Source organism: Anomalospiza imberbis, chromosome Z, assembly GCF_031753505.1.
Source record: "Anomalospiza imberbis isolate Cuckoo-Finch-1a 21T00152 chromosome Z, ASM3175350v1, whole genome shotgun sequence".
Lineage (NCBI taxonomy): Eukaryota > Metazoa > Chordata > Aves > Passeriformes > Viduidae > Anomalospiza > Anomalospiza imberbis.
Window position 1 is genome coordinate 65,600,411 of NC_089721.1, and position 22,596 is coordinate 65,623,006.

General features: G+C 36.1%; 1 protein-coding gene across 2 annotated transcripts in view; it reads right to left on the reverse strand.

Annotated features, from left to right (window-relative positions):
- Nucleotides 1-22,596, reverse strand: part of SV2C (synaptic vesicle glycoprotein 2C) — a 109,435-nt gene that overhangs the window by 48,707 nt on the left and 38,132 nt on the right. Inside the window, exons 3-4 of one of the 2 annotated variants that reach the window (XM_068176869.1) lie at nt 14,137-14,317; nt 638-789 (exon numbers count right to left, since the gene is read on the reverse strand). In XM_068176869.1, the coding sequence (XP_068032970.1) occupies nt 638-789; nt 14,137-14,317 (333 nt within the window). Of the gene's footprint in view, nt 1-637; nt 790-8,140; nt 8,344-14,136; nt 14,318-22,596 lie in introns of those variants that run through there. The other variant, XM_068176870.1, reaches the window with a different exon arrangement.

The window sequence follows — 22,596 nt, forward strand, 5'->3', positions numbered from 1 at the left end:
ATTATGTTTAACTATGTCAGAGCAATTAAAGAGTTCTTTGACAAAGTAGCTTATATTTTATGTGAGTATAACTTCAGCTATAGCCCTCATACATCCCTACAGCATTTAAATGCACTGTGTTCCATTTATCTGTTTTTACGCCATTAAAAATATCTACTAAGAAACATTCAGTACAGCTTTAGTTTCAGACTAATTTTAGATTTCAGCACTGCAAACATTAAAAAAGTTTTCTCTTTCTTTTTTCTTTCTTTCTTTCTTTCTTTCTTTCTTTCTTTCTTTCTTTCTTTCTTTCTTTCTTTCTTTTTCTTCTTACTTTCTTACTTTATTTTCTTCAGATTTAACAATGACACCAATTACATTTTCATGTGTACAGGTTTTCAGGAATTTTAAAAAATTGACTAAATATGGATATTAGTGAAGTTTTGCATCTTGTAATAAATTATTTATTATTTGACATACAACCTATTCCCACTATATCCTCCAAAAAGAATAAATTTTTTTTTATCAGTTAGGTCAGTAGTTCAAAAACAGACATGAAGACTCTTCTTTAAGCTATCAAGCTTCAAGATCTTTACTTTCATACTAGAATACTTCCAAATCACAAGGAGGATTTTCTTTCTTCTATGGCATTTCTTACCATAATGAGGAATTATTGCCCAAGCCATTGCAGAAGCGTAGATTCCACCAATCATCCAAAACATACAGAGCCAGCTCAGGTGTTCACCTCGTTTCTCCCGAGCAAGCACTTCCGAAAAATAGGAGAAGACTGTTGGCATGGCTCCACCAATCCTAAAAGGAGATACAGGCCATGGATGAAGCAAGAGAGTAACAGCTAGATAAAGTTTGAACAAGCCAGTAACAGCAGTCATCAAAAACTTCAAATACAAACAGCTTCTCTAGCAAGTGTTTTTTCTCAAATTACACCATATATTGGGGAAATCTAGAGAAAACTTTCATCAGTTTGGATGAAATTTTTTGTCAAATATTTCCTTGAAAATTCTACGTACTATTTATTGCATTCAATGTTTTAAGGTAATTGTCAATGTGTCAGTCACTGGAACAGAAACCAGTGTGAAGTCGTGACTTTCACCATTACAAAATCATGACAGTCTAGTAACAAGTGTCAAAATACATTGCTTCTAATGGAAAAATATTAATCATTTTCCCAAAGCATAATAGGTATTTCTCTAAGTCTTACCTCCCACGATTTAGGTAACCAAGAAGTACCTAAATGTCAATAGGTTTTTTTTACACACAATTCAAAACATATTCTATTCAGTTGGAGTACATGAATACCTAAGCCCATGCTGGCTTTTTACTTAATTTTTTATGAAAAGCATATGCATTCATATAATATTCATTTTTTTCTCATGGTAAATCAAACATTGTCTGAAGGTCAGTTGTAAAAAAAAAAAAAAAAAAACAAAACAACAAAATTCAACTTGGTTTTATAAAAATTAAAGTAACTCAAAATATGTATCACTTTTGGTACCAGTTTCCAAGTCATCTTTTACTATCTTTACCTGCTCACTATGTATGCAAGCTGTCAAAAGTTCTACATCAGGACAAGTGCTTGTGGATTTTATTTTTTCCAATGAAGAAAATACCTTCAGATTACATACTTTAAAGCAATACGTGGCATGGTTTGAATTTTTAAGTGAATTTCAAAGAAAAATACAAATTTATATATCATCTGGGAGCTGCCAAACTGGTAGCAAACAGCAAACCTCAAAACAGTTTTAAACAGATATTAATAAGGGAAACATAAATACAGAAATGGTATTTCACCACTAAGAAAATTCAGTGCCATAGCCATACAGTTTATTTTAATATATGTTCATGTACTGTTATAAAGTACTGGGTTAGCTGTTACACTTGCTTATGCTTGTTTACAGCTTCTTTGCTGTTTCCTCTTTTCCTTTATACACCTCTTCATAGAGTCATAGAATGCTTTAGGTTGGAAGGGACCTGAAAGATCAGTTGATTACAACCCCTTCATATGGACAGAGACATCTTCACTAGACCAGACTTCTCACAGCTCCATCCAATCTGGCCTTGAACACTGCCATGGATGGCATGACATTCCTCAGTAACCAGTTCCAGTGCCTCACCATCTTCACAGGAAAGAATTTCTTCTTAATATCTAACTTAAACCTGTCCTCTTTCAGTTTGAAGCCATTCCCGCTTGTTCTATCACCAGACGTTATTGTAAAAAGTCTCTTTCAATTTTTCCAGCAGGATCCCTTCAGGTACTGGAGGGTCCAATTAAGACATCCTGAAGCCTTGTCTTCTCTGAAATACTGCTGGTCAATATTTAGCTTTACAACAAATCATTTGCATAGCTGAACCTGCTAGCTGTTAAAGGCTCTTCTGGGAATGCAAAGGTTTACACCTCTAGGAATTCCTGTTACATACACAGCTAACAAGGAGTATGCCATTTCTTCTCATGGGTGGAAATACTGAAAGCCTTCATTAGGAAACTCCCTGTCACAGGCAACAAGGGACAAAGTCCATGGAGCTTCCCTGGAAGTCTGGGCTGAGGAAAAATTGAGGGGGCATGGCCAAAGGTAGAACCACAACTCATTTTCATGTGATGGGGAAACCCTGCTGTCTCAGTGCTTTTATGGATTCAGTGCTTTCCAGTTCAATAAATATAAAAGGATTATAGCTATGATGTAAACCCTCCAGGGTGGAGAGATGGCTTTGAATTGCACTTCCACAATATTTTAAATAGAGTACTCATGGTTCTAATTAGAGTTTCTTTTCTAAGGTCAAATATTTACCAGTAGAATCAGAAACAAGAGCTTCCTCTTTTCTGACAAAGATGAAAAGTACTGATAAGGAGTTATAGGTGCCCACTTTCAAGAAGACCTCATTTAACAGGTTGCTCATGGCATCCATTGAGTGGATGCTTCAAGTTGAGAAAATCTACCTTGTCTTACTGTCAAAAAATGTAGAGAACCTGACCAAAAGTAGCTAAAAAGGCATCACCCACCTGTCAGCATGAACCAGTGATATCATGGATGATGAGCCGTTAAAACTGATCCAGATAGGTTGACATATATGCTACCTCCTAAAAGTTCTCCAAAGCTAGAGAAGAAGCCCTGTCCAAATCAATAGGGCAACTTTGCTAGAAAATAGACCTTTTATATATGTAAATGGAATTCTGGAGCCAGAAAATAAAAATGTTTATTTAGGATATGCAAATAAGCAGAATAAAAATAATCAGCTTTGAAAACTCACAGTTCTTCTGTTCCAACTGATTGGTTTATCGGGCACTTCCGGTGAGTACATCAACAGGCTAAGAAATTCCTAAAAGTCCAGATAGTATGTTTGTATTGATTAAACAGTGCAAATAACCTGTCTAGAGTTTAAAAGAGAAATATAGGATGTACTTCCATCATATGGAAAACTGCTGCTATGGGCAGTTGTAGGTCTTTGTTTCACAGCAATGGTGTAGTAAAGTGAGTTGTGCACTTTTTTGCACCTTAAATCTGTGAATGGAGAATTTGCTTCTCAGCAGGTTAAACTCATGCTTCTGGCCTCATGCAAGTACAGACTGATACTGCTACAATATTTTAGGATACTGGTATCTATGAAGCTCCTCCTATTTCATAAAGGTAATACAAGAACTAAAATTGATTATGAAAATCTTAGAAAGGCTAATCAACAGCAAAACTGGAGGAGCAAGGAAGGAGATGGGGAGGAAGTATCCTCCTGCAGAAGACTGTTCTTTTGCTCTTAATGCTAGACAATCTCAAAAGTGACAGCAGCCATGTCTCCATTCCCTAAAACTTGCTCCTAAATGCAGAGCAAGTGACGGCAGGAAGGGAGAATAGGAACAGCTACAACTGTTCTCACACCAACCAACAATGAGAAATTGCCTTAAAAACCCAGTGGACCTTGAGAACTCTTCTAAGGAGCACAGAAATTTCTTCCTGAATTGCAGAAGTTTTAACTTGTGCTTGGTACTTCAGTCATTTTCTATCCTAGAACTAATATGGTATCTGGTATACTGAACACTGCTAGAAGAAACATAAACTACCTCTTCAAGACTAGGGCAAGAGAAGATCAGAGTATCTCCGACTTCTTCCATCACTCTCTTGTGAAGATTTTTCAGATCCTTCAGCCAATACTGCTATTTATGAATTAACCTATCAAAAGTTCATATTTTAAACAATCCACCAATAAATCACACAACAGATGCAAGAATATAATTGTTACAGTTTTAAAAAAGAAAACTTCGGCTAGATCCCATCTTTGCTTACACTCATACAAACCCTTAATAATTCAGTGCCTCCAGGTGAGTCCTTCCATTTTTATAGGGAAAGAAAAGAATTTGATTCTCAACATTTTTGTATTGTAAATTTGAAAGCAACTGCCTCATTGTTGCCCACCAGCATTGTGTGAAATGCATGGTGGCATGTACAGGAGTGAATTTCAAGTAAAATTAGAAGCAGAACTGCTACTAATTTTTCAGTAGGAAGACTTCATCTTTTGTTTTAAGGGAAATGCAAATGCTATTTTCCCACAGGATACAGTGTTATGTCTTTTTCTGGTACGATGGGCTGTTTACTGTTACTGTGTTTGTAAATTATATGGCTCATCATCACAGAAAATAATTTGATATGTGAAACTATATTCTTCTCTTGATATGTCTGCCTGTGCAGATGGAAAGCCCATGAAAACTGTGGGTTTGACTTGAGAAAAACATTCATTCTAAAAATGGGAAGGAATTTAACTTTCTTAAACACAAATTATTCAAACAAGCTGAAGCTTTTATATCTCACCTCTTATTCATTTCTGTTATCTCTTTGGTTACCCTAACCAAAGCAGTGGATGTAAGCATCTTACCCATAGATAACAGAGAGAAGTCCATGCACTACTTCCTTAGGAGTCACAAAAAGTATGTATCCTGTTAGTATGTACAAAAACTAAGTACTATTTTTCATATCTTCACAGATAAATTGTGTGGAATCTGAACATTTTTTTAGAAGATTAAAAAACCCAGTGACCTAACCCTAACCCTAAGCTTCTGGGGTGATGGTCATGAGTGATACCTGTCTCCTGAATAACACATTCTCTAATGAGGCACAGTCTAATATCAACAGGAGGTAAAACTTCATTGAGATTGGCCCAAAATCATGAAATAAGTTCTCTCACTCAATAAGAGTCAGACTTTTCATGTGAAATAAAAGGATGCATGCTTTCAGCCTTGATTTTTTTTTTTTTTTTGTAAATATGTAGGAATATATGTGAGAACAACACTAAGAATATAGCAGGAATTTTTGCCGCTGCATGTACTATTTATATGTGGAAGAATAGCATAAATGTCAATCAAAAGAATGACAAATAATGATCTTTTCAGTTATTCTTCATCTTATGTAATAAACCTCATCAGAAGTAGGCAGATCAAGAGAGAATGTGTATTTATGTACACTCTCAGTTCATGTTTGTTCTGTGCAATTGTGAGAAAGGTGAAACCAAAAGGAGATTTAAGGGGTGCACCCTAGGAGAGTGGGATTCAGTAAAAAAAACAATAAGCTAAGATACATTTGCATTTTCTTTGTTACAAACAAAGATGATAAATGTCTGCTAATCTACCTTCAGAGCTGTGATTTGTCACAAAAGATTTTAGGAACTGCACAGTGTGACAGCTGGGATGAAAATACATCTGTGAGGCATTCAGAAACCTCTGGCTTCAGATAGAAGCTATTGTTTATTTGCTGATTCACTAGCCAAAGGGGCTTGAAGCAAAAGCATAAATGGAATAGAGATAATTAAGAAAAATATCAATTACAGAATACTAAATATACAAGGTAGGATGGTGTTCTTCTGAAATACCTTGTCTTTTTCAAACTTGAACAACATCCAGACTAAAAATAGGCAGTGTTTGTATGAGACGGCATTTGCAAGTTGTCACCTTGTTATTTGCTATTTGTTAAGAAGTGATAGAGCTCAAAACACAGATTCAGAGATTTAGAAAGAGCACATTCAACCGCACGTAACAGTTCTTAACAGTTTTCTACCCCAGTACCATAAGTCCCATTGAAAAATATCTCTATTGTTTTCCTTTCAGAACTGCCATTAGACTGGCAACTTATTTAATGGTGAGCAAACAGATCGACCTTTTCCTTGAGAACTGCTGGATAAAGGCCTAGAAAACTTCATCACGCTAAAGACTAAGCTTTGTAGATCATTGTACCCCTTTTTAAACACAAGTATTTTTTTGGACTATGAATAATAAGTAAGTTTTCTTGCAGGTACATAAGTGCCTGTGTGCTATTAATAGCAAGAGAGTCCTTGTAAAAATGATTCACATGATAATTTACTGAACTCTACGGTAGTCAGTTCTGATGAAAGGTGAATTGACAGATAAATAATTAATTCCCTGTATTTACCCAACACTATTTTAAAAAAATCAAGATTAATTTACATTAATAATAGCATATAATAGCAAAGAATTTGTCCGATATGTCAGATAAATTGCTTTCACATATGCTAGTATTGGTAATCACAAAATCACTGCTAATGGATTATTTCTTTTGTGGATTTTCTTCTATTTCACTCTTCAAGTTTTTACTTGAAAGATAAATACCGTGGTCAATGTCTGCTGTAGACCACCAAAACAAGAAGAAAAGGCAGGCAAAATAGTGTAGAAGCAGCTGGGAGAACTCTTACAATCACTGGCCATTGTTCTTGTGGGGGATTTCAACCTAGCAGATGCCTGGTGGAAAAGCCACAGAGTGGAGAAGAACCAGTCCAGGAGGTTCCTGGAGTGTGTGGATGATAATGTCCTGACACAGCTGGTCAGGATGTCAGCAAGGTAGGGCACCCTACTGGACCTGTTGTTTATGAACATAGAAAGACTGGTGGGTGATGGGATATGATGGTTGGAGGCTCTCTGGGCCACTGTGATGACAAAATGACTGAGCTTTTAATTCCCAGAGAAGTAAGGAAGGTTGGCAAGGAGAACATGTTCCTTAAACTTGTGGAGGACATACTTGGGCCTGTTTAGAAGCCTGGTTGAGAAAGTCTCTTGGGAGGCAGTTGTGGTTGGCAAATGAGCCCAGGAGCACTGGACATTCTTCAGGAATGAAATCCTAGAAGTGCAGGACCAAGCTGTCACCACATGCTGAAATTTGGACCAGCAGGGAAGAAGACCAGCCTGACTGAACGGAGAGCTGAACTCCAGAAAAAAACAAGAGAGTTTATGATCTTTGAAAGATTAGGCAGGCTACTCAGGAAGAGTACATGGATGTCATGAGGTCATGCAGGGAGAAACTCAGAAGAGCCAAAGCCCAACTGGTTCTTAATCTATCTACTGCTGTAAAAGGCAAAAAAAAAGGTTTCAATAAATATATTTGTGGTATGAAATACCACATATATTGACAACAAAAGTGGGCTAAGGAGAGTACCCAGCCTTTTTCACATGAAGGGGGAAACACAATGACAAAGCATGAAGAAAAGACTGGGGTCTTCTTTGTCTGAATTTTTAATAGTCACACCAGCTCTTCTCAGGGTACCCAGCCTTCTGATCTGTGAGACAGAGAGAAGCAGAATGAAGCCCACATAATCCAAAGGGAAATGTTCAGAGACCCACTACGTCACTTAGATGTGCTCAAATGTTTGGGCCTGGATAGGATCCACCCAAGTGTCCTAAGGGTGCCAGTGGAAGTGCTCACTGAGCCACTTTCCATCATTTAGTCCTCGCTAATTGAGGAGGTGTCAGTCGACTGGAGTTTGGGATATATGATGCCCATCTACAAGGAGGGTTGGAAGAAGGATCTGGGAAACTACAGGCCTGACTGTAGTGTCCAGGAAGGTCATGGAGCAGACGAGCCTGCACCATCACATGGCACATATAGGAGAACCAGGGGATCAGGCCCAGCCATCATGGGTCTGGTTTGTGAAAAGCAGGTCCTACTTGATTTCCTTCTATTATAGGATCACCCACTTTGTGGATGAGGGAAAGAGTGTGGATGTTGCCCAGCTGGACTTTAGTAAACCCTTTGACACCATCTCCCAAAGCATTACCCTGGAGAAACTGGCAGCCTATGACTTGGACAGTTGCATTGTTCACTGCATAAAAAAACTGTCAGGCTGGCTGGGCCCAGAAAGCAGCAGGGAATGGAATTACATCCAGCTGGTGGCTGGTCACCAGTGCTGTTCCTCAGGGCTCAGTAATGGTGCCAGTCCTGCTTAATGCCTTCCCTGATGATCAGGACAAGGGGATCGAGTGCACCCTCAGTCAGATTGCAGATGACACCAAGCTGGGTGGGAGTGCTGATCTGCTGGAGGGCAGGAAGGCTCTGCAGAGGGATCTGGACAGGCTGGATCATGGGCCGAGGCCAATGGTGTGAGGTTCAACAAGGACCAGCGTTGGGTCCTGCCCTTGGATCACAACAACCCCAGGCAGTGCCACAGGCTGGGGCAGAGTGGCTGCAAAATTGCCCAGTGGGAAAGGACCTGGGGCTGCTGGTGACAGAGGCTGGCCATTAGCCAGGGTGTGCCCAGGTGGCCAAGAAGGCCAATGGCATCCTGGCCTGGATCAGCAATGGTGTGGCCAGCAAGAGCAGGGCAAGGATTGTCCTCCTGTACTGGGCACTGGTGAGGTCACACCTCAAATTCTGTGTTTAGTTTTTTGCCCCTCACCACAGGAAGGTCATTCTGATGCTGGAAAATGTTCGGAGTGGGCAACAAAGTTGGCAAAACATTTGGAGCAAAGTCCTAAGAGCAGTGGCTGAAGGAACTGGGGGATTTTCAGCTGGCAAAAACAAAAAAAACCCCCACCCTTATCAGTCCCTACATCTACCTGAAAAGAGGTGTAGACAGGTTGGTCTCTCCTTTTCCAAGTAACAAAAGATAGAGTGAGAGGAAATAAATTCAAGCTGTACCACAGGAGTGGCATAGTAGGAAAAATTTCTTGATGGAAAAATTTCTTCATGGAAAGGTCTGCAAAACATTCTAACAGGTTGCTGAGGGAAGTGTGGAATGTCCATCCCTGGAGGGTTTTAACGTATGTGTAGATGAGGTGCTTAGGAATAAGGCTTAGTGGTGGATTTGGCAGTATTAGTTTGATGGTTGACCTCAATGATTTTAAAGATCCTTTCCAACCTAAAAAATTCTATGATTCTATAATTTTTCTTTTGATTTTTTCTGTCATGTAGTATCTCTTTATTTACCTTTGTCTGGTCTTTTCCTCCCTTTTCTATAATCTTCTTTTCCTCATAAGAATGCTGTCTTCTCTTAGAGAAGGGAAGAGAAGGTTTAGGGAAGACCCCAGTCTCTCCGAGAACCTTTCATCAACCTTCAGCCACATTTGAAGCTTCAAGGACTGAAGCAAAGCTATCTGTGAAGCTCAGACCTTGCCAACTGCTTACTTGGCTTCACTGAGAAGCATATCCCTTTTGGCATAGCCTATCAGCTTTGAAGCCAGTCACCTGCAGAGCTATTCATTAGCTCACAGTGTAAAAACACTGATAGCCCTGGGTAGGACACAGCTGGATGCTGAAGAGAAATCAGAGGCAGATTACCATATTTTGAGAGTGAGAGAATACAAGGTTCTTCATGAAAAAACAGTGGAACAAGTGGATATGAGGAGGTAAAAGATAAATACAACATGATACTAAATACTGATGACATAAAATTATAAAAGCTGGATGTTGGTCTAGATCTGAAGTTCCTGAAGGAACTGCTTGTGTAGGCTAACAATCTTGTCCTGTTTCCACAGTTTTCATCTCTGCTGGAACATTTTTGCAGTTGTTATGTATATAGACTGCTTGCACACCCTTCATGTCCTAGTCTCTAAGGGGTGGATATACAACTCTAAGCGTTTCTTGCTACTAGACATAGTATACATAACTGCTGGTAAAAGTTGGGGTGTGTGGACTTACTCAGGCAGCCCCTCAAAACTGCAAGTTACAAGAAACTACATTCACTGATTTGCATTGTTGATAACTTTTGATTCCCCATGAAAAAGTAAAGAATTTGAGAAAATATCTGAATTACAAGTTTTGTTCTACCATAGTGATACCAACACTCTGTGATACATCCCAGTAATATAGGAGTACTGCAGGAAGGTTTAGAGATTGTCTAAGGATGAAGAAAACTGTCTGAAGGTAAGTCTCAGATTTAATGAAGTATAGTCTAAAGCAGTCTGGAAAAGGAATATTATGTTAATAAATCTTGAGAAAGACTTTTGTTTGCAAGGGATAACAGGCAGGAGAAAAGCTTCTTAATAGCTTTTAGTTACATCAGTTAACAATATCTAACCTGTATTTCCTAATATTTCTGTGGGTTTGGAGAAGAAATTTGGCCAAATTGGCAATTCTGGCAAATTGAAAGAAACCTTTGCAGTCTGGAAATTCTATGTGCTTTTAAAATAGGACACATTTATTTAGCATTTTTTATTTTGCTAAGAAAGAATAACTTTCTACCAGGAACAAACATGTCAAATTGTCTGAAAAAAATCTAAATTGTAGTTCACCTCAGGATATTTATTTCAGCTAGTTTTCACTGTACAAAAACTTTGGTTTCCTTTAGAAACCAAACTTTTTTTAAAAGTAATATTTGGGCTGGATAAGCATGATTTTATATAATCTCTGCATATCTTGAAGCAACCAAAATGAAATTTAGTGGGATAAGACAAATCTGTATTGTGGTTTTAATCACTTTATTATAAATTTAGTTGTTGTACTTTAAAATAATTTCATCTAAAACTGTAAGTATCAAAAATATTAAACTAATAGCTTAGATTAATGTTTTATAGAAATTGGACAAAACGCTGTAGCTGGGAATAATATTTCACAGTGGTAGTGTTGAACAGACAACAGCTCCAGTTTCATTCAAGTTAACAGCTATGTTGTGAGTCATGCTCTGTATCAGAGAAACCTTCCTTTGACATTTTCAGACAGGTACAATAAGGTGCTTTTTGTTGATAAATATTTGCACCTTCCCCCAATGTCTACTGATGAATACAACTTACAGTTTCTTTCTAGATCTTTTCACTTTGTAGGAAACCATGTCTAAAGCCCTCCTAGACCTTTATGAAGCTTTTGGACTCAATTTCCGTTTGAGTTTTGATTTTCAGTTGATCAATGGAAGGTTCATTGTTCTGATATTATTTTCTGGAAAAGGAAATTATTTTGCAGCCTTTCCAACATTTCTTCATTCTTTTGTCTAGCTGAAGCTTACATTTCAGAATTTTGTAAGTCTCAATACTCTTTATGCAGCAGTATCTTGATATTATTTATACTGGTTTGCATTTAAAATATCTTTTTTTACCTGCAAAAGTTTCACTAGTTTTAGGTATTTTTCAGATTAAAAATGGGGGGGAAAGTATTTGAAGGGATATTTTTTTCCCTGAACATTTTACTTTAATAAACACATTTTCACTGCAAGTGATTATGAGAAGAATATATTTTATAGTATTTTTAAAATAAATGAAATAATCTATCAGGTATTGGTTTTATTCTTCATGCTTCTTAACCTTTTTTTTATTATCTACAATATAACAGAGCAGTTTAAACTCTACATACCCAAGTGATTTTATATCATCTGAGTACTTCTTAATATTACAGTGATCTTTAATTAAAAGAAATTGTCCAGATAAGTCTCTGCCCCTTCAGAAAACTCCCACTCCTCTCCAGTCTGAGTAACTGATATTTTGCCTTTAAAACACATAATTCAGTTCTCTCCTTAAAATCATTCTAATTCCATAGCTGAGCTGTTTGAATCACACAAAACTACTGGAACAAAGCATCCTCCCTCAAAAACAGAGGTACAGTGGAATGTCATCGAGAAGTCTAGGGAAAATGTGTGCCTTTTCCCAAAGGAAACCAGAGACCTGGTTACCTGGATATGGAGAAGGCTGAGGCACTCAACAACTTTTTTCTCCCCTCAGTCTTCACCACAAAGAGCTCCACTCACATCAGCTGCAGGAGGCAAGGCAGGGGAACTGGAAGAATGACAACATCCCACTGTAGGAGAAGATCAGCTTTGAGAACATCTAAGTAGCCTGAAGGTGCACAGGCTGATGGGACCTGGTAAGATACATTGGTGGGTCCCAATGGAATTGGAAGACAAAGTTTCTAAGACACTATCCTCCATATCTGAGAAATTGTGGCTATTTTGTGAAGTGCCCATTGACTGGAAAAGGGGAAACACTTATCAAGATGGGATTTTCCTCATCTTGAGGGTTTGACAAAAAGATTTCTAGAAACCTCATGGTTTTCACACTGCTACCCTGATATAATCTGAAAGGAATTATTCAGGGGAAAAATACAATCTTTGAAGAAAACAGCAAATATGAGCCAGCCATGAAACTCTCTCTGCAGTAATTGCTACAAGGAACAACTCAGCAGCTCATGCTGTCTTTTTTCTTGTTGTTACTTGATTGTTTTGGGGTTTGTTTTGTTTTGGAGACTCCATTTAAAATATAGTACATGGTGACAAATTATCTATGATCTATTCATGTAGCTCTCAAAGATAAGGTAAGGGGACTTTGAACAGAGTAGGGAAAGTGTAGGATAAAGATATGAAGGGCCTGCTCCTTCAAGGATCGTTAGTCATAAGTTGGGTACGCAAGAAAACATGGTTCCCAGTCAAGGACATACATGTATCACAAGGAAAGCTACAGGCACTGACTCTTACTGTAAAAGCTCCTAGACAAGTGAGGAGGAAATGGTGCAGGCAAGTTTCTCATGAGGCATAAAAAACCCCATATCTTGCAGTATATCCCAAAGGGGACAATTTTGGTTAAAGCCATTTCAGACTGCAATAAAACAAACCTTTGTAGCATAAGGCTCCAGACCTGCCCCAGGGAATTGGCTAGGCTGAGTAGTAATACAAAAAGCTTCTCAACTTTACAGTATCACAGAAGAGTGAAAGTGTCATGCAATATGATCTGTAGTGTTTGTGCATGGAGTGAAAAAACATAGCTCCTAGAACTGATGGTGATTTATGATAACGATTTTTAAATTTTTGTTTTTCTATGGGATTTGGGGTTTTCAGGAAGGAGTATATTGTCATTTCTCCTTGTTGTCTTATAAAGTCATATCTGACAATCTGGTGACAGACTAAGGAGATTCCCCTAGCTAGATGATTCCTCACATTTTTCTCTCTTCTCTTGTCCTTCAGTTCCTCTTCCTAAATCAGTTTAAAACTACTGAGTGCTATGTTAATTACTTGTTGATATTCATGTCGAGCCCTAGCCTACCTCAAACCAGTTCAAAGGATTCCTCAAAACACAAATATCACACAACTGCCGTTGCTGAACCACGACTACATAACATAAAGGCAACAAACCATTAAAGAAGTGGAGTTCATGTGGATGACTTTACAGCACAGTTGCTGTGCTCTCACCAGATCCTGTCTATTCAGCATACCAAAGATTGATAGTGGTCTGAATTGGAATTGTAATTAGGAGTCTTAATCTGAATCAAGCAATGACCATAAGTGCTAAACCAATCAGTCTGCAGAACAGAGCTCTTGTTTATCCAAGTGTACAGTAAAGGTAGAGATTTCCTCATAGTAGTTTACTTATCTAACTCCATCTTTGCTCATAAATGTTTAAATTTATAAATTCGACCACTGAGAAGATATTTAAATGAAAAGTAAAGAAAACACAGGTCCATAAACCCCAATATTTCAGAGAGAACATTTGACACAGTTTATTACCCTGTTTTAAATTTATCATGATGCCATGGTATTATAAACATTATTGTGCACACAAAGATATTAGAAACTTTACAAATATTACCAAAATCATAGTGTACACTGATGAGAGTGTTATTTTGCTGACTGAACAAGATACTGTACATGAAGCTGAGGCATAAAATAGTTAAGCAAGTTGATCAAGTTCACAAAACAAATCCTTTTCAATTTAAGAACAAACTCAATCTTACAGTTTTCAGTCTGTGTCTTTCCCCCAGAATGATTTTTCCCTATCAGGTTGCCATTTAGGAGCATAGTAGCTACCTTGTTTATTTCTCTCACCACTGACACAGACTGTATTTCTACACTAGTGTAGAAATACAGTCTGTGTATTTCTACACTAAATAATTTTCTTATGCAAACAGAAAAGTTTTATTAACACACAGAATTGTGAAAATTAACAAAACTGGAGGAGCTTACCCAAATCCAGAAAACAAGCGACAGAAGAGGAAGAAGCCATAGCCCTGGACAAAGGATGAAAGGAAGGCAAAGAATCCATTGACAGACATGCATATCAGGAGTGATTGTCTCCTTCCCACCTTGTCTGCCAAGCCTCCCCAGAAGAATGCCCCCACCATCATCCCAAGGTACACAATACTCCCTGCAATACACAAAAATACAAAAAGAGATATTCTGTGAGCTACACAATTGACCACACCAAAATCAGTTAACCTTCTATATTTACAAAAAGATTAGTATGCACATGATTTTAACCTTTCTCACTGAGTAAAAATAATATGCACAGTTTTGCAAATGTATCTAGAGAGAACAGATTTCCTACTGTCTTTGTCATCTGTTACCAGACACATTTAAAATAAATATTAAATTGAAGCTTAATATAAATATTAAACAAGGTTCGTCCAGCTAAAACAATAAACATGCAGGCAAATAAGTCTGAATAGGAGGAGAAAATGTCCCTATTTCCTCAGAATTAAAATTAATTCATGTTAAATATTGCAAAAAATTATTACTTCCCCTACAGACACAATTTATCTGAACATCTCTAGAGTTTGAGCAGTCCCGCAGGAGATTAAACACTGGGATCACTGGGAGTAATATGTGCTAAAAAAAGTTGATTATAAAACAAACATTTTCCACCTGAGATCTACAGAATCAAAGACATCTATCTTGACTGGTTTTTCTCCCTCCTACATCAGCATATTTCTTTATTTTAAAAGTCAATGTCCTTTCAAAGCAAAAGCACTGTAATGTTCTTGACTTGTTGTTTTGGTGGGTTTTTTTTTTTTGTCGTGTTCCCCCCTCCTAATAATTTTGAGCAGATACAGTTGCATTTATTGAAATGACATAGCAAAAAAAAAAATATTGGGGTGATTTTTTTTAACATAAATTGTGTTTTCACATGTATTTTCTCACAGAAAGATAAGTTGAAATATTTAACATTTTGATTGCTCACATCTTAGCACATTATACATAATTTCCTTTCCAAACACCCTGTGGAACATTTGAAAAATATGTACAACATATTGAGTAGATTGTCAGAAGGAAAAAGTAATTCCCAAGTTTTGGACAGAACCATTAACATTGTATTTTGTTTGATATGTGGAATTCTTTTTCCATCTAATTTCTTGTTGAACTTCCCAGGTTAGGTTTTCTACATCCTGCATATTGCAACCATCTTCTACATCTTCTTCAGAGCAGGAATTACTTACAAAGGTGATAGAAGTAAATAAAATACTAGAAATCCTTGTTATATGTCTCCTTTTGATTAGTCTCAAGAATGGACAAATTCTCCAGCATCTCTACTGCACTCTAATTGTTGTGAAATTCTGGCCTCCAAAAGAATCACCTTTGCCCTGCAGAAGATAGTTGGATGGTAAAGGAAGCTGAAAAAAAAACCATTTAAATTCCTGGGTTTGGTTAAATGTGAATCACTGTAGAGTTTACTCATCAGTATTTCTGTTCTTGGAATTACGGATGAGAACATCTGAAGTGCTGACATCTGCAGGGTCTTATACACACTGAATTGTCCCTGTTCCCTCTCATGTTCCGTGTAGTTTCCTGCTGTTTCCTTATGACACATAATTTAAAATAGGATATTTTTAAAGTAGGAAACACAAGATTATAGAGTCAGAATCATAAAGTGGTTTGGAAGGGACCTTAAAGACCGCCTTAAATTTCAATCCCCTGCCATGAGTAGTGGCATCCTCCACTAAAACAGATTGCTCAGAGCTGCATCAAATCTCAGGATAAGACAATAGATCCAATGCTGGTCATCACAGGAGAATTGCTAAAGCAACAAACTCCATAAGAACAACAGTTAAGTGTCTTCTAAAAATAACTTTTCTAGATGTTGCTGGGTTCTTAGACTTTCATCAAAGAATACTGATGATAATATAAGTAAATCTAGAATTTGCAGAATTACTAAGACATCTTTCTTTACCTTCTTTAGCTCAGGAAGGACATAGACATTACAATATTCTTTTTCCGTATAGAGGTATTTAGGAGCAGACATTTATTGGATAGCTTTTTCATTCTGATCGGAAATTTTATTCCACTAGTTGAGATCTTCCTGTAAATGCACATGGCTAATGTATTTTCTGCCCCTAAAGAGACAATGATTGGTGGGTAATTTAGCATATTCATTCAACTGCCTTAAGATCTCTTGTGTGGTCAGGGTTATTTTACCAGGCTGCAAGTGGATCACTGCTCATAAGCAGTTTAGAGGCTCCATCCAACAGATCTGCTTCTTGCTTGTCAATAGGAGTGGAAAGAATGTAGCAAAGATAGTCAAATAGCTACATTGCCAGCAGACAGAGTTCAAAAAGGAAAAAAAGTTAATTTTTCTTCTTACAGTGAAATTCATTACATTCTTTTCTGTATAATATTATTGGGTTTTCCCAGTCAACATTCTAATATAAGAAATAGAGAAGACAAATTAAATACTTTTATTTCTTTATAGAGATAACTTTGAAATATTTCTATGCAAATAATCCTAATTTTACCAATTTACATTCCTTGTGATGCACAAATATATCAACACACTTTGAACAATGAAAGAAAAATGTTTCCAAGCCTTGAGTTTATAAAAAATATCCTTTCTTTTAGATGAAAAATCCTTTGGTCATTGTACTATGTTTTGGACTCTTATACTGATGTAATTCTCCTAAAGAGCATTCAAAAGATGCTGATAAAAATAATATTCTCATCCTCTCAATAAACTGCTATAAATAAGCTGCTCTCTGAGCTGTAGCATTATCTTATTCTTTCCCATTATATTAACTTCCATTTTTTTCCTAATTGCCTTGTAGTCTTTGCTCGAATCCTCTCCTTGACCAAACACCTGTAACCCTTCCATCCTGAACCTACTGCAGCTACCAACAATGCATGTTTCAGTACATTTTCTGTCTTACTTCTATTCTGTATTTTCCATCTCTCTTTATTGTAAGAGATTCATAAAATCATAGAATGGTTTGAGTTGTAAGGGACCTTAAATCCCATTTATTTCCAAACTCCCTGCCTTGGGCAGGGACACTCCTCATTAGACCAGATTTTTCAGACCCCTATTCACCCTGGCCTTGCAAACTTCCAGGGACGGTGCATTCTCTGCTTCTCTGTGCAATCTGTTCCAGTGCCTTAATAATGAAGAACATCTTTCTTATCAAAACCTGCTGGATTCTGAACATTCTACAGATTCTGGGCATCTCTTGTTGGCATTGGCACCAAAATGCTGGGATTGGGGTAGATTGAAGTTCTCCTCCCTTCTTTAGTTTAGTAAACTTTATTTTACTTTAGTAAACTTTAAACCCTTCCTGCATCATGTAAAGGAAGTGCCCTTTCTCTCAACTTCCAAATTTTTCCTTAAGATCATTTTACCCTGCAGCAATATTCACAATAAGTCATAAAAGTGAGAAATGGCAAAGGAGAACTCTAACCATGTAAAATAGCTGAACAACCACCCAACAAATGTAAGTAGCCAATGAGATAAAATGATAATTTTATTGTCATCAGATCATCATGAGCATTTCCTTTCTAGCCTTTGTAGCTCTTGTTTATTATGTTACGCCACTGGTCAGAACATAAATCTCTTGTGGATAACAATAAATTTTTTGCACATTTTTCATAATTCACACATTACGTTTTGCATAAATTCATATATGTAAAAATTAAATGCCATGTTGTTGGTCAATCTATATATGTATATAGATGTCAACCTAGCATGTCATGCTGAGGGTGGTACTCCCTTTTTGAACAGCTACTACCAACCACAAGACTGGCTTATTTTCTTTTTCTTTTTGCACACTTATGCCTCTAAAGAAATCAGCTAATACAGTGGAAGGAACACACTGGTTTAATTTCCAGTCTGATCTTAGATCATATTTCTAAATATTTTAAAATATGGGGGCTTTGAATGATATCTGTATCATATGTCTTGGATTTTCCCCAGAAGGCAACATGTAATATAAAATTCTGTCAGTTTTTGGAAGAGCACTGAGAAGAGGCAGATGGTAGCTGAAGAGAAACATGCTAAAAAATAATCTCTTTTATTGTTCTTTTGACAAGTTTTAACAAACCTGTATTTTCTTTCCACAGCAGAAATCTTACATACTTCAATGATTTTCACCCACTGCATAAATGTACATAATACACACTTACATCCTCTTCAGACAAGGAAACCTTAGTGTGGAATTGCTTTACACTATGCACACACTTTGGCTACCAGGTGGCTAGATATTTTTTAAAGGGATGTGTTCACAGCATCTTTCAGACTGCTAGAAAGAGTTTAGCCTTACAAAGCAGCTTACCAGGATCTCCCTTGGTATCCAAATGCTATTTATGGACAATTTAAAGAATGATATAACAGCAAATCATATAACAGACTAGATATAACTAGTCACTTCAGTTAAGTAGTATTTTACTACTTGCGCTGACATAACTTAATTACTTGCTGATATTTGTTGTAATTCAGAGCCTGGTATCTAAATGATAGACAAAACCTTCTGAGAAATCATTTATAAGTATATTCAGTCAGGAAAAAATACAGCAATGAAAGAAAAGTCACATTTCATTGAAATAGAGAAACTCAGAGGCTATGGGACTCCCTGATTAGCTTTTTGCCTTAACATACCTGTTATAAATCAGTTATAAAACTAGCATGAAGTTTTTGTTTCCTGTTGTGTTGTTTAGGCAATTTGTCTGAATGAGGAATGCATTTCATACAACCAGAAAAAGTATTCATGTTGTAAAAAACCTTAAAATAAGATTAGAATACCATTTATATTTTGGAAAGATCAATTATAAATGGGGTGCCAGGGCATTTCCATAGGAAGAAAAACAATTTGTTTAAAGAATTATAATGTAATCAGTGTTTTACTTACTTGTACTAAGATCTTTACATATGCTATTGTTTAGAATATTATAATTCATAGTGAAGTACTGCAGTGCTTATAAGTAGCATGATGAATATAATAATAATATCCAGACTTATATTTGTTTTAACCCTGATAAAACAGTATACTTGGAGTTTAAAGATTATAATATTTCAGACCTGTATTTAATTATAATCTGTTAATAGTTTCTTTGATCGGAAAAGACTTGGAAAATTGTAGCAACTCATGCAGCAGCTGTCAATAACCTCTAATGAAGTGTTTGCAATGCGAAGTAATTAAGGCAAACACTTATCCATTAAGACAACAAATATAAGAAAGCTGTAATAACTTCAGAATTGACAAAAGAACTCAAATTTTCTGCAGCTCCTGTCTTTGGATTTCTAAAACCTATGTTCTCAGTATATTGGATCTTCACTTTTTATTTTTAATATTATGCCATTCATCCCCTCGGATGTACCATAGCTGCAATATTCCCACATAAAGAACTGCCTATTATTTCTCTTTAATAACTATTTCTTTGTTTCTCTAAATGCTTCTTGCAGTGGTGAAACAACAAGCTCTATATACATAGAACAGAAAAAATTCAGTGTGTGGATCTAAGTGGTTAAAGTAAACCACAAATTGTTCAGCCATCTGAAAAAGCTGATAGGTACTGTTTTCCAGCAAGCATGTGAGATAGACACCATATTAACTAAAACTAAACTTTTGCATGAGTCGTTCCAAGTTCAAGACTTCTCAAGCCTTGTATTTCCTTCAGCTAAACTCTAGCTGTTTCTCGCAGTAAACATTTTGTGTCTTAATTTCAGATGTCAAATGACTTCTCTTACCTAATAATATGCAATGTATGTAAATCCCCAAAATGCCACAGGATATCAGGTTCTTTCTCTAATATGACTTTTCAGACTAATCCAACCCCTCCTGCCTTCCCTGTCAAGACAGCTGCAGACAAGTTTCGATATGAAATTTCATACTCTTTAGTGTGGACACTTAAATACACACTTCTTTTTGCTTTTTGGCTTAAAATACATTTACAAACAGTTAAGTTTCCCTTGTATTATTGGAATTATTTTTAAAAATCAGAGTAATAGGGTTTATCTATTTAAATACAGGACAGTTATAAAGCTATTTTAAAATGAATGCTGAAGCTCCCCATTCTCAATATAGAAGTTTGTACAGCACCTATCACGCTGCAGTCATTCTTGGGCCTTCAAGAAGGAAACTTGCAGCTGAGTAGCCTCTGTGCTTAGTTCTCTAATAGTAATAATTCCAAAGTGACAATAAGCCTTTGCGTGATAGAGCATTTTACTTTTGCATATTTTTTTGCTGCTTATGTTCACAACACATGCTGGATATGCTTCACAGTCAGTAAAAAAGGACAACTTTATCTCCATAATAACTAAAGAAAGATATAAATTCAAGAAAAATGAAAATACTAAATTCCAGTGAGACTATTGGAAAAAGCAAATACAACCTCATCTCTTCTTAAACCCATTGAGCAATACAGAAATATTAGTGTTTTCATCAAGGCAAAAAACATAAAAATATTGTTTCAACCCAAAACAATTTTAAAAATTATTTATTTATTTCTAAAATTCTGTTTCTTTAGTATATACATAAGAAAACTCAGGGAAATCTTCTGATGTACAAGCTACAAAAAATACACCTCATACAAATGATAGCTCACTGCAATCAATTTAAAACTATGAGAAGATTTTTAAATCCTTTAAAAAGAATACTTTAAGACTTTAAAAAGAAATAGTCCCTCTGCTCCATTAGTAAGAAAAAAATCCCCAGCAAACAAAGAAACTAAAAACCCCAACAACCCACCAAACCCAAGCACCACTTTCAAATATGCCTACAAACGTCTGATGACATTCAGTCAAATACCAACCCAGAAATTCTATAGAAATAAAAATCAAATTAATTCTATCCAGTGTTCACAAAAAAAGATCCTGTTCTTAAACAATACTGATGAGCTGCAATACAGGATCTCGGCCATGAAAATCAAGAAAATGGTACTTAAAGCAAAAACAAGGAAAATTAATGTCACATTCAGCTGATCAGCAAAGACAGGAAAAGAAAAGAGCAAGTAACTCAACAATTCTTCATGCAAACCTGTTTATGCTCTTAATGGTAATGAGAAAAAACCTTATCAATAGTAGAAACAAAAAATACAGGTTTGTAATATTATGACTGACTATGATAATTTGATGAATGATTTAGTAAAAGAAAAATTGTTGTGAAGTAGCCTAATACTATAGTTCTAAAGAGAAGTCTCACAAATACAAAACAAAATATACAGCCTAAAAATGTACAAATCACTATACAGAAATTTAAAATAATACAAAATTAGTGGTTTCTTCCATATTTTTTCCTTTTCAAAAGAATCAAGTCCAAATTTTCCAGACAACTTAATTCAAAAAGTGAAATAGATACAGAAGCCAGTATGAAGCCTCCAATATTGTTGAAAAACAACTGAAACTAAGTGGATAGGACTTCTGACATATTTACAAAGCAGAAAGAATGTAATGTAGGACAAATTTTGACTATAGATAATTTTATGTCACCAAAACTTTAGACTGACAAATACTTACCATTTATTTGTCTCAATTTAACTTTGAGACTTAAGTAAAAATCAGCTGGTGGCATGGCTACACAAACAGATCAGCATGCTCTTCCAAATGTCAAAAGGTCAATGATGATCCAAGAATTTTTTTTTCATGGAAGAAAAGGAGAAGTAAGAACTGTTCTATCTTCTCCATTAAATAAAGAAAACAAAATAAAATTAAAAGAAAGACAACAACCTAACAACAACAACAAAAAGTAAAAAAGAAAAAGAATGCAATAACGACAAGCCCCAAAAAGCCCGAAACAAAACCATTTATTTTTTTCCCCAGGAACACAACTTGCATGTCTCAGGAATCTACTCCAGTAGATCCATCCTGAGGGAAATCACGAAGATGAAAAAACTCATTGCTGGAAACATTTGATCAAAACTTTTCTAGTTCTGTAACAGAAATACTGTCCATTGAAAATAAATGAGACCACAACAATTATTCACTCAAATTCATTTAGTTATTAATAGGATTTGGTTTTTTTCCTCTGGCATCCATTAAACATCCATTATGTTTATATGACTAATATGCTTAATTTTGATTAGTTTCCTGTACCTCAGTTGTGAGATTTACAACCTGAAGTGCTTGTGGCATAAAGATCAATTATATTCCATCATGAAGCATTTTGCTTCCATATTTCCCCTCCTTGGGCTAATGAAACTAATTTTATTTTAAATATTTAGAGCAGAGCAAGGTGATATAGCTCTAGACCTTCACATTATCAGTTCATTTTGAAAAAAATATAATATTTTCTTGCTTTATGTTTCTGCATGCTATTCACTTTCCTTGTAGTGACATTCACCTTACAATATATCTAAAATTTACACTAGCAGGTGTGCTGATACTTTTTCTTAAATAATGAAATAATACTCAGTTTTGGATTATTATTTCATTAGTAACATACATTCTTGTGTAGT